General features: G+C 40.8%; 1 protein-coding gene across 3 annotated transcripts in view; it reads right to left on the bottom strand.

Annotated features, from left to right (window-relative positions):
- Positions 1 to 1,391: 1,391 nt before the first annotated feature.
- SNCAIP (synuclein alpha interacting protein) overlaps positions 1,392 to 14,877 on the bottom strand; it is a 320,769-nt gene continuing 307,283 nt past the window's right edge. For 2 of the 3 annotated variants that reach the window (XM_073556172.1, XM_073556094.1), the window contains one exon: positions 1,392 to 2,352. In XM_073556172.1, the coding sequence (XP_073412273.1) occupies positions 2,268 to 2,352 (85 nt within the window). In that variant the 3' untranslated portion in view covers positions 1,392 to 2,267. The remainder of the gene's footprint in view (positions 2,353 to 14,877) is intronic. The other variant, XM_073556231.1, reaches the window with a different exon arrangement.

The following is a 14,877-nucleotide window of genomic DNA, read 5'->3' as shown; positions in this document are numbered from 1 at the left end:
GGGCCCGACAAAAGTATTGGCACCCTCAGCCTAATACTTGGTTGCACAACCTTTAGCCAAAATAACTGTGACCAACCGCTTCCAGTAACCATCAATGAGTTTCTTACAACGCTCTGCTGGAATTTTAGACCATTCTTCTTTGACAAACTGCTCCAGGTCCCTGATATTTGAAGGGTGCCTTCTCCAAACTGACATTTTTAGATCTCTCCACGGGTGTTCTATGGGATTCAGGTCTGGACTCATTGCTGGCCACCTTAGAAGTCTCCAGTGCTTTTTCTCAAACCATTTTCTAGTGCTTTATGAAGTGTGTTTTGGGTCATTGTCCTGCTGGAAGACCCATGACCTCTGAGGGAGACCCAGCTTTCTCACACTGGGCCCTACATTATGCTGCAAAATTTGTTGGTAGTCTTCAGACTTCATAATGCCATGCACACGGTCAAGCAGTCCAGTGCCAGAGGCAGCAAAGCAACCCCAAAACATCAGGGAACCTTCGCCATGTTTGACTGTAGAGACCGTGTTTTTTTCTTTGAATGCCCCTTTTTTCTCCTGTAAACTTTATGTTGATGCCTTTGCCCAAAAAGCTCTACTTTTGTCTCATCTGACCAGAGAACATTCTTCCAAAACGTTTTAGGCTTTTTCAGGTAAGTTTTGGCAAACTCCAGCCTGGCTTTTTTATGTTTCGGGGTAAGAAGTGGGGTCTTCCTGGGTCTCCTACCATACAGACCCTTTTCATTCAGACGCCGACGGATAGTATGGGTTGACACTGTTGTACCCTCGGACTGCAGGGCAACTTGAACTTGTTTGGATGTTAGTCGAGGTTCTTTATCCAACATCCGCACAATCTTGCATTGAAATCTCGTAAATTTTTCTTTTCCGTGCACATCTAGGGAGGTTAGCCACAGTGCCATGGGCTTTAAACTTCTTGATGACACTGCGCACGGTAGGCACAGGAACATTCAGGTCTTTGGAGATGGACTTGTAGCCTTGAGATTGCTCATGCTTCCTCACAATTTGGTTTCTCAAGTCCTCAGACCGTTCTTTGGTCTTCTTTCTTTTCTCCATGCTCAATGTGGTACACACAAGGACACAGGACAGAGGTTGAGTCAACTTTAATCCATGTCAACTGGCTGCAAGTGTGATTTAGTTATTGCCAACACCTGTTAGGTGCCACAGGTAAGTTACAGGTGCAGTTAATTACACAAATTAGAGAAGCATCACATGATTTTTCGAACAGTGCCAATACTTTTGTCCACCCTCTTTTTTATGTTTGGTGTGGAATTATATCCAATTTGGCTTTAGGACAATTCTTTTTGTGTTTTTTCATTTAAGACAAATTAAATTAAGATAATAATAACAAAGAATTTGTGTTTGCAATCATTTTCAGGAAGAAACTGAGTATTATCTGACAGAATTGCAGGGGTGTCAATACTTTTGGCCACAACTGTATATCAAAATCAGATTCGGGGACAAAATCCGAACAAATTCGCTCATCTCTAAACATTACTTTGGAACGGAGGCACACAGAAGAAAAACTTCCAGAATCCGAGGAGCAGCAGCAATTGGACAAGGTACTCTGTTTAAATTATTCCAGTGACAGGTCCAGTATTAAAGTCACTCAGTAAAATATTCAGCTTAGCTATCGATCTATATAAACATAGAGTGAGGAAACTTCATGGGTGCAGAGATCTCTCAATTAATGAAAGTGTGACAATTCATGTAGAAACGTCATCTGCGAGGTGTGGTTTTACCTCTTTTTTTGTGACATGGACCTGCACACCTTGAACACTTTGAAAATCTGTAATTTATGACAGATACCAAAACAGAGAAACTATTCTGAATATTCTTCTCCCAGGGTGAAGCAATCCATTACACTTCAAACTTGACAAAACCTGTTTGGCAAAACTCACCTAAAAAGGGGTACTATGAAGGTCAAATTATTTGGTAAAATTATGAACAATGGGATGAACCTGTTGTCAGTAATAAATATCATATACAGTAATTAAAAATAAAACTGATGAAAACAGTAAAATAAAATATTACTTTTTCAACCAGAACAAAAACCAAGACATATCTCCAATCCTTGTCCATGCAATCCAGTATGAATAATGTGTAGTCCATATAAAAACCTCTACAGTCACACAGAAGTACCCACAGCAAACAAAAATCTTCATGTGAGTATTAAAACAAGACACAGTAGATGGTAGGCCATAGGAGAACCACGGTCTTTGCTGGTGTTGCTGGTGGACATCTTCTATAAGATGTCAGACTCATAAGAAAAATTCTTGTACGTCATGTTCTTCAAAATGTATGTCACTGAACAGAATCTTCATTGATCCACCGACTGATTTATGCCTGGAGACAGAAAAACATTTTTCATCACCTTACTTTTGGCTATAATAGGTAATAAATACATGGAAAGAAAATTATAGAACTGCCAGCTTGTGAATTCTGGGTTAGTAAATGCGTAATGAAAAACATACATTATGATATTACAGTAAATCTTTTTTGCATATATTTTTATTTTAAATTTGGAGAAAAATAAGACTGAAAGCTGTACAGCCCTGAGAGAACACAACATACTCTACTAGGATCATGTTGCCTTAAAATCAGAACTGTGTCAAATGTAATGTGATTATAAAAAGCAGGGTAAAAAGACAATAAAAAAGAGGAGTTTCCCTATCATTAGACTCATCTGTCTGCCAGAGCTTAGATTGGCTACAAAAATGTGACCCCATTGCTTTTCACATACAGCATTTTAATGGGAACTCCTATGTGGTTATGGCCAATAGTACTGAACACTTCGTACTAGATTTTCTGGCATACTACAGAAAATTGTTGGGGGGTCCAGCAGAGAAGGACCACCTAAAATACTGTCAGTAGAACATTCTAAAAATATGGCTGTGCGAATTGGACAAATATTTTAAATGGACAGCCATTTTAACAAATGATTCCAGAATTCTTTCCATAATATTTGTAAAGTTGGGATTGGATTTTTAGTGATCTCACAATAGAGGACACAATGGAGGACTTTTAAAATCAGTCTTTAAAAAGAGAGCCATCAGCTCACTGTAAACTGTGGATGATACTCCTTCAAATATGGACTATTTTTTTAATAATGAAAGGAAGGTTGAACTTGATGGACTTGGTTGTTTTTTCAAACTATGTAACTGTAATATATGACTCAACTTCTCATAAGCCTTCAAAGACTCTGCACATAATTATTCTCACATTGACTCATAATGTCACCTTGATTGTAGAAGGCTTTCTAATTGGAAAGTATTGAATGTAATACAAAAAAAAGAAAGTAGCCAATAGCTATTAAATTGATTGCTATTGCTATTCCACAGACATAGAACTTGACTTGGCATGAGAGATCGAGAACATGTAGCCATGGCATGGGTCATCAGAACTGGCATTACTTCTTGCTTTAACATTTTTTGGCTTTGGTTTGCAAACAAAAACCCCAAATTGTGTTATTCTAAAAGCCCCATAAACTGGACAAAACAATGAAAATTAGTTTTGAAAAGTCGGACTCCAAACAATTTTGCAGCTGTCAGATGTCTAAGCAGACAGCAAATGTGCTGAGCATGCAGCAAACACATGTACAAGATCTTGGCCTATTTATGTAGTCTACAGCTGCGTGAAGAGTGACGGTCTACATGACCTCTGCTTTTTTACTAATGATGTCAATGTATAAAAAAGAGAAATGATAAATCTACAGGTAAAGTATAAGTTATTTACAATGATAAGAATGACCGCTATAGTAATTCTTCCTAATAATAATAGCAGAAATGCTCATGTGCATGTAATAAGTCAAAATATGACCAGAAGACAAGCTATCTGCATTCATTTTGGCAAGGCAGAGAAATATTGGTGAAACACCAGCTTAGATGACTGCAGATGTCAGTTTTGTTTTTTTTCCCAATAGGAATGATGGATCACGCTTTGTACATACACCAAACACATTAAATGGTCTCATCCGTATGCTTCTCAGCTGTTTCCAAAAGGTTCAGACAGATGTATTCATTAGAAAGTACATTCTAGGACATTTTAAGAAAAACAGTAAAGATAGATAGATGAAAAGTAATGCAGAAAAAAGGTATAAATGGCCATTCCTGCTGACAGCTGCTTTCATCCCAAAGTGGAAGCTTGGCCCTGAAAACAATAGATCTGCAGATACACCTGGGAAAAGAAAATTCCTTCACTCAGGTCAGCCAATGCACCTAAAAATTTGCAAATAGCACCTAACTACCGTAACAATTAAAGTGGTCTTCTACAGCCCATATAAACAGTGCCATACATTGCCCAAATGAATAGTGCAATACTGTGCCACTATAAACAGTACCATAAAGTGTTAATACTGCCATAAAGTGTGCGCATTAACAGTGTCATACAGCATCCCCTCTCCCAGTGTTGTCCCTTTTAATGATCTGTCCTAGCTATTATTTTGCTGTTTTTATGCTACAGACCTCATCTGGTCAATGATTTGTGTGTGCACACCAGCCTCCATCTGAAAATGGGACCATCTTCTGTGCTCGTGCAGGTCAACCAATGCATGTGACCTGTTCAGCCTATGAGCCCAAATCTCCTTAGCAGTTGCCATTTAAGTCCAGGTCGACCAAAACTTAGTTTTTGTAATATGATCAAAGATGGCTGTAATTATAAAAAAGGGGGCAGCCAGTTATACAGTACTTCCCTTGTTAAAAAAAAAAATGCTTGTGATCAGGAAGGAAATGGTTCCCTCTAAAGGCTTCATGCTTTCCCTTGATCCATATTGGCAAATAACGTACTTACTATGTATCTATGTTAGGTTATCTTACTGATTAGCTAATGGTCAGTTATCCCAAAATGATTTACTGAAAAGGCTTACTCTTTCCTTGAAGATTTCTCATCACTTTATGACAAATGGGGTTTCAGAATGGAGGGTCCATAGTGATGATCTAGAACTGACTTGAACACAGCAGCATTGTCCTTCCCCACAGCAGGTTATTCCCAGGATTAGATTCCCACCAATAAAGCCAGCAGCAATATGCCATCACTTTATACACTGAGAATACTCCTTTAAGAATAAAGTTATAGTAAATCTATTATTTTTTTGTTCCATATTATAAACCAAGGAATGCAGCCAACTCTCGGACATGCAGTCAACTCTCCATCACACCAAGATGACTCATCTAGGTTGCCTTTATAACATAAATTCTCCCAAATGACTTTATGGATGGGTATGGTTGTTATGGACTATCTTTTTTGAGGGGGCTATTTGGGGGATCATACTGTATGTAGTGGGCTATGTGGGGGATCATACTTTACATAAGGGGATGTCAACATACCTGATTCTGCTGAATATTAAGTCATACAATTAATATTCAAATTATAATATGTTAATATAAATATTGAGTAAAATTAATTTCCGCCTATTGGTGTAGCGTTGGGAAAATTAATCTCACCTCTGCTGTATTATGTATAGCGCTATGTTATGTATAGTGCTGTACATTAAAAAAAATGCACAACAGATGTGCACCAGAGCACCTGTGTCTTATTCACATGACCTATCAAGGGGGGGGATGCACGCCTTTTAAACTGCCTCTCACTATCTTAATCCACCCCTGCCTATAAGCGCTGGTTCACATGTGTGTTAGAGAATTCCATTTGTCTTTTCATGTTTAGGAAAAGACAAGTGAAATTATCCCTTAGGCTGTGCTCACACAAAGCGTTTTGTTAGCGTTTTTTTAAGCGGTTTTGACTATAAAAACGCTATAAAACCGCTAAAAATAAGCTTCCCATTAATTTCTATGCATTTTGCACTTTTTGTGCATATTGATGCGTTTTTTTACCGTGAAAAAAAACGCATCGCGGTAAAAAATGCAGCATGCTCATAAATTTTGCGGATTTTCCACGTTTCTGGCTAGTTCAATGCGTTTTGAAAATGCGCCGGAAAAAAACGCATCAAAACCGCGCAAAAATGAGCAAAAAAACTAAGACAAAAAAGGCGCGGTTTCTGGGAAGGGAGTCAGGTTTTTGAGCAGAAATTTTCTGCTACGTGTGCACTTAGCCTTATTGCAACGTCATGTAACAGATTGCTGTTAAGTAAGCATACCTTGTGACATGATGTCAATGCCTGGGTGTGTGGCCAGAGATGAGGGGAGCGTCTCAACGCGCGTTTCACCTGGGATGGCTTCGTCAGGAGGCGTAGTGTGGGATAAGAACGGTAGAGCCTAAGTAGTGGTGTGCATAATTCACTCCCCTCATCTCTGGCCACACACCCAGGGATTGACATCATGTCACAAGGTATGCTTACTTAACAGCAATCTGTCATGTCAGTATTACTCTTCATTCATGTGCACACATAGTTTTAAGGTTGTGCGGATTTTGTTGAAAAATCTGCGGATTAGCCTGCGGTTTTGCCCTGCGGTTTCACACCTCATAATGGATAAGGTGTGAAACCACAGCGCAATCCGCACAAAGAATTGACATGCTGCGGATTGTAACCCGCGGAAAAATCCGCAGCATGTGCACAGCGTTTTTCAGTTTACCATTGAAAACAATGGTGCTGTACAACGCACCTAAATCTGCTGCGGACCCGCAGGGCCAAAACTGCTGCGGATCCGCAGCAGAATCCGCACCGTGTGCACATGGCCTTAGAGCTTGACTGTTTGGCTCTCTTACTTGAATGTAAACTTGCCTGTCTTAAACACCCCACCATGGTAATTGTGACCCATAATTAAACTAGTTACTGAATTGCATTATTATATTTTTATCCCAGTGTCCCTACTTATAATCTTGGGTCTTACTGTTTACCTTTTATTTACTGCTGGGTAATTGTGCAATAGCCCATAGCAACTGCTCTATGTGGGTTCCTATATCCTGTGTTACATGGCTCACTGGCTGTAACTGCTCAGTTGCACCTGCTTTTGCTGCAGTACCTACCTAGGCTGTGTGGCCCTTGGAGGGAGACGAGTCTCCTTAAGGGGGTTTTCACTTTCTTTGCCCTCCCCCTTTTTTCCTATTGTTTTAACTGTCTATCTCACCTACTATTATGATTATTGCATATTTGTAATGATATTTTTGATTAATAATTTTGATACTGCTTTATTTATCCTAGTTTTCTTTGGGTCTTCTTTCTGGCATAATATTGTATCTATTGGCGCTTTACATCTAGCTATTCCCTTGATACCCATATTTGTTTAGGTTCTATGGTAGCAACTACCTGCCTATTATTGCATAGGCACAATATTTTTTCACTGTCGAGGATACCCCCTATTAAGTTTTTAAAAGCGCTTGTCAGTCACTGACAATGACAATTAGTGTGATGACCGATGCATGTACTCATCAGTTCCCACCAGCCCCACTGTGACACAGTTGCAGGTTGCTGATGGGTTTCCAGGTGCTGCTGCCATGTTGGTCATCCTATGAAGCCCAGCCGAAGGCTGGAACTCCTAGAAAGATGTCACAATCAAAGTGCTGGGAAGTTATTACAGCACGCTCACTTTGCTGACTGGAACAGCTGCTAAACTGCTACTATGACTGGAAGCGAATGGCGGCAGGGAGAATAAAACATAATTTTCTCCCTGTAGCCAACACTTTTCCAGTAAGCCGATAACCAGGCTTTAAACTCTACTTACCGGCAGACTGACCCTACATCTGCAGATAAATAGTGTTTCTCTAGGTGCCAAGTTAACTTTTATGAGGTGTATAGGACATTTGCAGAAATTCAATGCTTCTTAACATTGTGTAATGGACTATTAGGATTCATCTGTTTTTAATCCCTCTACAGTACATTCCTCACATTATCCTCCCATTACCACTCCATATGCAATTTTTATAGACTAAAGGTACTGTCACACTTAGCGATGCACCAGCGATCCTGACAACGATACGACCTGGTCAGGATCGCTGGTGCATCGCTAAGTGGTGGCTAGTGAGCTGCCACACAGGCAGATCTCACCAGCGACATAGCAGCGGTCGGGAGTCGCTACTTACCTGTCAGACGTCCTCCCGCCCACGTCCACGCGTCGCTCGTCGGCGCCACAGGAAGCCCAGCAGGAAGCTGACGACGAGAAACGGCCCAGGCCGTTCTCGCGCGATAAGCGATAATCAACACGGGGAGACGGTCGGAGGTAGGTATCACACATAGCGATATCGCTAGCAATATCGCTGCTGCGTCACAAAACCAGTGACGTTACAGCCATATTGCTAGCGATATCGCTTAGTGTGACGGGCCCTTAACACTTTCTCTTCTGCTTCTCCCATTGTTGCAGTTGGGTTTATCAGAAAAGAGAGACATTGGCATGTGATTGTCTCTATGCAAAGTGCATATGGAGGAGTGATATGACGAGCGCAGAGAGTATGTAAACAGCCATATCCTTAGACAGAATCTGAAAATATTTTTTGGACAGTGAAAATAATGTTTACAAAAGGTTTTTTTTTTTTCTTTTTTGGAAGACGGTGTTCAAAAAGGCCTCACTAGGAAACTTGTATATGTAGTGAGTTGGGCTATGGTGCTGTAAATCTATGTAGTAAGCTTGTTTTTTCTCCTGTATCTATGCAGTAAGCTTGGTTATGTTCCCATATCTATATATTAAGATCAGATATGGCACCATATCTAAGCACTAAATTTGGTTCTGGCACCATATCTATGCAGTAAACTTGGCTCTGTTACTGTATCTATGTAGGAGACTTGGTTCTGTTGCTATACCCATGTAGTAGACTTAGCACATTTCTGTTCCCATATTTCTGCTCCCATATCTCTGTAGTAAGCTCGGTTCTTCTCCCATATCTCTGTAGTAAGCTCGGTCCTGCTCCGATATCTCTGTAGTAAGCTTGGTCCTGCTCCCATATCTCTGTAGTAAGCTCGGTTCTGCTCCCATATCTCTGTAGTAAGCTTGGTCCTGCTCCCATATCTCTGTAGTAAGCTCGGTCCTGCTCCCATATCTGGTCCTCCTTCCATATCTCTGTAGTAAGCTTGGTCCTGCTCCCATATCTCTGTAGTAAGCTCGGTCCTGCTCCCATATCTGGTCCTCCTTCCATATCTCTGTAGTAAGCTTGGTCCTGCTCCCATATCTCTGTAGTAAGCTCGGTTCTCCTTCATATCTCTGTAGTAAGCTCGGTCCTGCTCCCATATCTCTGTAGTAAGCTCGGTTCTGTTCGAATATCTCTGTTGTAAGCTTGGTTCTGCTCCATTATCTCTGTAGTCAGCTCTTTTCTACTCTCTTACCTATGTAGTATGCTCCTTTCTTTTCCCATATCTATGTAGTAATCTTGGTTCCGTTCTTACTGTATGTCTATGTAGTCAGTTAGTTCAGTTGCTGTGTCTATCTAATCAGCTTGCTTCTGTTGCAGTATCTATGTAGGCAGTAAGCTATGTTCTGCTCCTATAGGTGTACAGCATGCTCCGTTCTGTTCCCATACCTATGTACTATTACTATGCCTGTTACTTTTGCTGCTTTAATGCAGCGGCCAGAGATAAGCTGGCCAAAGGTGGGACACCGCAACTTGAAGGCCACTGCCTTGTGGTTGCCCCACAGGCTGAAACATGCCTGCCAGCCCCTGGTCACCCAACCACTCCTGCCAGTGATTCAGCTGCTAAACGTCAGAAAAGCAGTCTGAAACCACTCAGTTCCTGCAGAGATCAGATCAGCGCTGCACACATCAGGCAGGTATTTAACACCTACAGTACCTGCCTGTTAGTTCTTAGACGTATAGTAAAAACGTTTAATAGTCCCGGATAACCCCTTTAATTTGGAGCAGGTACAATCCGAATACAAGATCTGACTGACTGTCTACAGTCCTACTACTATCTCCTGAAATTAGTTGTATGTAGAAGTTTCCATGGCCTATTTTGGCTGCTTTTTCATGTATAACATTTCTAAGGGTCTCAGAACCACTTAATAACAGGGTTTGAACATGCCATTAATTCCAGGGAGAGACAAATTTTGTCAGTGTTTAATTTGCTAATAAAATGTTATTTCATTCCATTAGTCTAGACCTGGAACACCCAGTTTGTAGAGAATTGCTGACCCTGTGGATATGCTTGGGATTTCTTTTTAGGAAGGTCTGCAAATTATCATGTTCAGTAATGAAGTTGTGTATCACCCACATGACACCTGCGGTGGAGTTTATTTCCACAATGAGGCAGCTTATCTGTTAATAAGGGAAAAACAATGTAAAATGTTGGACTGCGGCATGGGAATCCCCTATTTTTTATACCTTCGGATCCCATGGGTCTACCACTGGAAAGACACGTTGGAGCACCATGCTGCTGTTCCTAATTAGCTGATAGTCAGGAATTGTCACCACATTCTAATTTCTAACATATTTGTGACATTTTGTAAAAAAAAAACAAGCAAATTCTGCTTTTCTCTGGTGTTGTAAGAAATACCGAATAAATATGGAACTGACATTAAGGATCACGCAGCTGCCATGTCTTCCGTGTTACCAGGGGTCATAATGGACACACAGAGAATTGACCACGAGTGGCTAAAAACCACACGGCCTCATGCGCCTGGATCTGGACTTACATTAAAGACTAAAAGCCGCATTATCCTGCAGGTAGTCATTAGTCACAGTTTACCTAGGAGACTATGGGGGCCTAGTACCGTGATGATATAATGCTTATTACCTTACAGCAAAGTTCCAGCTAACTGACTCCCATTTTGCTGCATTTTTGAGAACTGAATTTGCAATTTGTGCCAGAAAAACATTTTTGGGAAATTCATAAAGAATTAGATGAAATATAAATTAATCTGCTCATCTCTAGCCCAAATAACATTCATTGGACACAAAGTTTTGGCACATTAGAAGTGAGAGCTTTGATACAATTAATGGTAATTATGCGTTAAAAAGACTCCATAACAAAATCTATAAGAAAACTATGTCTTGGCCCCATGTTGCTGCTGCCACACATTGCCACTCCTTGTGTCTCTGCGTTACAGCAAATATGTGCGCCTCAAGTCTTCTGTGGAGCAACAGTTTCATATTTTTGCTGCAAATTGGAGGAGGATCAAGATGTTTGTCTAAATAGTGGACTGTAAAATGCTAATAATATAAAAATGGTATTCATGGTTCCTATGGGCCTATAATACACAACTATTGGATCTAGGGTTCTGACTCCTGATTCATAATTATTGGCATTATTCACACTGGTCTTGATGAAGAGGCATGTAGGAGTTAGACGCTCCTGACTCATTAACAAACGTGCGCCTCTAAATGAATCAGGAGCATCTTAAAAGTGGCGAGTGCCTCCAGCATCTCAGCCCAAATCTTCTTCTGGTGTAATATGTCCCATATATCGTCAATAATTAGAGGAGCAGGTGTCTTCTGCCCCTGTTTCTACCAAGCTCTGCCAATTTTCATGAAGCTAGCCAAAACTGGAGTGAAAACTACAAAAATATCAATATTCTTGTGCAACCTTACATCTGCAAAAATGTTGCGACTTTTCTAACCATTTACACTAATTTTCTGGCGCAAAAGCTTTGATACATCGAGGCCGATGTGCACTGCCATTTGTATGCTTATGTGAATCACTGTATTCTTCAGCCATACTTCTAGGGGAGAATAACAGTAATATGGCATGCCTTGGAAGATGCCATTTTATTGTCTTACAAACTGGGTGTAAGAGACAAAAAACAGTCTTTACTGAAACATGTACAAATGACGACGCGTTTCACAGTCGGACCGGATTCATCTTCAGGTACATTCAGCAATGATCACATAGAAAAGATGAAATATTTAAAGGAAAAAGCCACCAGAGATATATACAAGATGCATAGCGTGCTTATATTTTCTATGTTGCCCCACCCCTGGTGTCTTTTTTCCTATAAATCTTGCATCTTTTCTATGCTGTCTTTACATATATGTACCTGAAGGAGACAGTCCAGCTTTGAAACACGTAGTCATTTGTTCATGTTTCAATAAAGAACCTGTTTCTTTGAAACCCCCTGGATTCGTTCAGGCTGCAGGGCCTACATATTGGGATAATTCTGCATTAGTCTCTTAAGATCCTTCTCAGTACCCAACGGCTGCAGCATTTACTAATAGTCTGGATAACTCAGTAGTTGTGCACTCTGTACAGCTAAGGTTAGTGGGCTAACTACCTATTATCATCCCTGTGTCTGTGGGTTAGGTGTGATGTGACCGGGTGTTTTCTTTATCTTTTACAGATAAATATAAAATTAGAGTCACGTGGAAGAGGGCTCACAACACAAGTTAGGTACCCATCCATAACACAGCTGCATGCACATCTCCTTTCTATCCGTGTAAAACATGCTTGTGTACTGTATGTGAATGTCTCAGCTACAGCCGTTAGACTTTCTGCAATGAGCTTTACTTGTTTAATTCATGGATTTAATAAAAATGCAGAATTTAATGAAATCCACTTGCTTTAATTAAAATAAACATTAGCAGGCTCGGCGAAGCTCATGGAAACAAAATGAAGGACCAGAGTAAATAACTGAAAATAGCAACACCAAAAGGTTTACATTACCAAAATAGTGCTGCCAAATCGAAAGCTAATTATGTTCAAATTATTACGCAAGTACGACCTCCCAACATCATGGATCCAAACTCAACATGTCTGGAATCAAAATACCACAACACAACAATATTTAGGACCACAGCAGTGATGTGCTAACTATTTTGTCATGGTAAAGTATCAGCGGTTCCCGTAATAATGATCATCTATTTTATCAAATCACTTATAGGGAATATCAGTCATTCAGGCCACCCTAACCACAGGCAGAGTGAGTCAGAGACCGTAGTCAGGTATGGTTTTATATAAAACACTCCGGAGTTTCAAACAAAACATAATTTGAAGGGCCGGCCGAGGACTAAAGGGGCCGACAAGACTAGTTTGGTGTTACACCTTATTGCTCTGATTTGGAGTTCTCTTCGATGTGTGTACATATAGAAAGACCTGTCAATCAACTAGAGCATTGTGGAATGAAGCCATCCAGTGGTCACACTAGTTTAGTCTCTACCTAAGGTCCTTGGCCGGCCCATCAAACTAGGTTTGATGGGATTAAAAACACACATGTGACATGCACAATGTGAACAAGTCTGTTGGACCATGGTCCAACAGACTTGTTCACATTGTGCATGTCACATGTGTGTTTTTAATCCAGTTTTTTTCATGCTTATGCATGATTTGAGAGACCCCACCCCTCTCTTGTGTGACATGCACATAAGGAGCTGTCTTGCATCACGTGCCCATACCAGAAAGTGCCTGTCTTAATCCTGCTCATTTAGACACAGTTCATATGTTCAGGTATTAAATACATTAGATAGGGACTGCTTCAATACGGGTTACCTTGACGTTGGTGAGGCAGCTTGGTATACATTTTTTTGCAAAAAAACGTATAGACTAAATACCCTGTGTTTGTTATTACCTTTTATCAGCACTTGCTGACTACTGTTATGTGTCTTATTGCAAGGTATTTTTGCACATTTGTCATTCTGTGCTTTTTGTTTAGGTTTGATGGGAGTAGTAGATGAGATGAGCATCTACATAAAGTGCAGCACAGATTCATCTCATCTACTACTCCACAGCCCTGCCTCACTACTGAGCATGTACATAAAGTGCAGCACAGATTCATCTCATCTACTACTCCACAGCACTGCCTCACTACTGAGCATGTACATAAAGTGCAGCACAGATTCATCTCATCTACTACTCCACAGCCCTGCTCACTACTGAGCATGTACATAAAGTGCAGCACAGATTCATCTCACCTACTACTCCACAGCACTGCCTCACTACTGAGCATGTAAATAAAGTGCAGCACCGATTCATCTCATCTACTACTCCACAGCACTGCCTCACTACTGAGCATGTAAATAAAGTGCAGCACAGATTCTTCTAATCTACTACTCCACAGCACTGCCTCACTACTGAGCATGTGCATAAAGTGCAGCACAGATTTATCTCATCTACTACTCCACAGCCCTGCCTCACTACTGAGCATGTAAATAAAGTGCAGCACAGATTCTTCTAATCTACTACTCCACAGCCCTGCTCACTACTGAGCATGTACATAAAGTGCAGCACAGATTCATCTCATCTACTACTCCACAGCACTGCCTCACTACTGAGCATGTAAATAAAGTGCAGCACAGATTCATCTAATCTACTACTCCACAGCACTGCCTCACTACTGAGCATGTGCATAAAGTGCAGCACAGATTTATCTCATCTACTACTCCACAGCCCTGCCTCACTACTGAGCATGTAAATAAAGTGCAGCACAGATTTATCTCATCTACGACTCTACAGCACTGATCACTACTGAGCATGTACATAAAGTGCAGCACAGATTTACCTCATCTACGACTCCACAGCACTGATCACTACTGAGCATGTACATAAAGTGCAGCACCGATTCATCTCATCTACTACTCCACAGCCGTCTCACTACTGAGCATGTACATAAAATGCAGCACAGATTTATCTCATCTACTACTCCACAGCCGTCTCACTACTGAGTATGCACATAAAGAGCAGCACAGATTTATCTCATCTACTCCACAGCCCTGGTCACTACTGAGCATGTACATAAAGTGCAGCACAGATTCATCTAATCTACTACTACACAGCACTGGTCACTACTGAGCATGTACATAAAGTGCAGCACAGATTCATCTCATGTACTACTCCACAGCTCTGCTCACTACTGAGCATGTACATAAAGTGCAGCACAGATTCATCTCATGTACTACTCCACAGCTCTGCTCACTACTGAGCATGTACATAAAGTGCAGCATAGATTTATCTCAACTGAAAGCCCAGATCCTTAGATCAGGAACAGAACAGACATTTATAGGACATTTCATAATCATAGACACTAACAGGAGACAAGCATCCAACATCAGTGCCCAGGAGAGAAA

Source organism: Dendrobates tinctorius, unplaced genomic scaffold (genome assembly GCF_039654945.1).
Source record: "Dendrobates tinctorius isolate UK_male_01 unplaced genomic scaffold, ASM3965494v1 ptg000003l, whole genome shotgun sequence".
NCBI classification, from domain to species: Eukaryota; Metazoa; Chordata; class Amphibia; order Anura; family Dendrobatidae; genus Dendrobates; species Dendrobates tinctorius.
The sequence above is the reverse complement of the archived record's forward strand: the minus strand, read 5'-3'. Positions and strand labels throughout refer to the sequence as shown.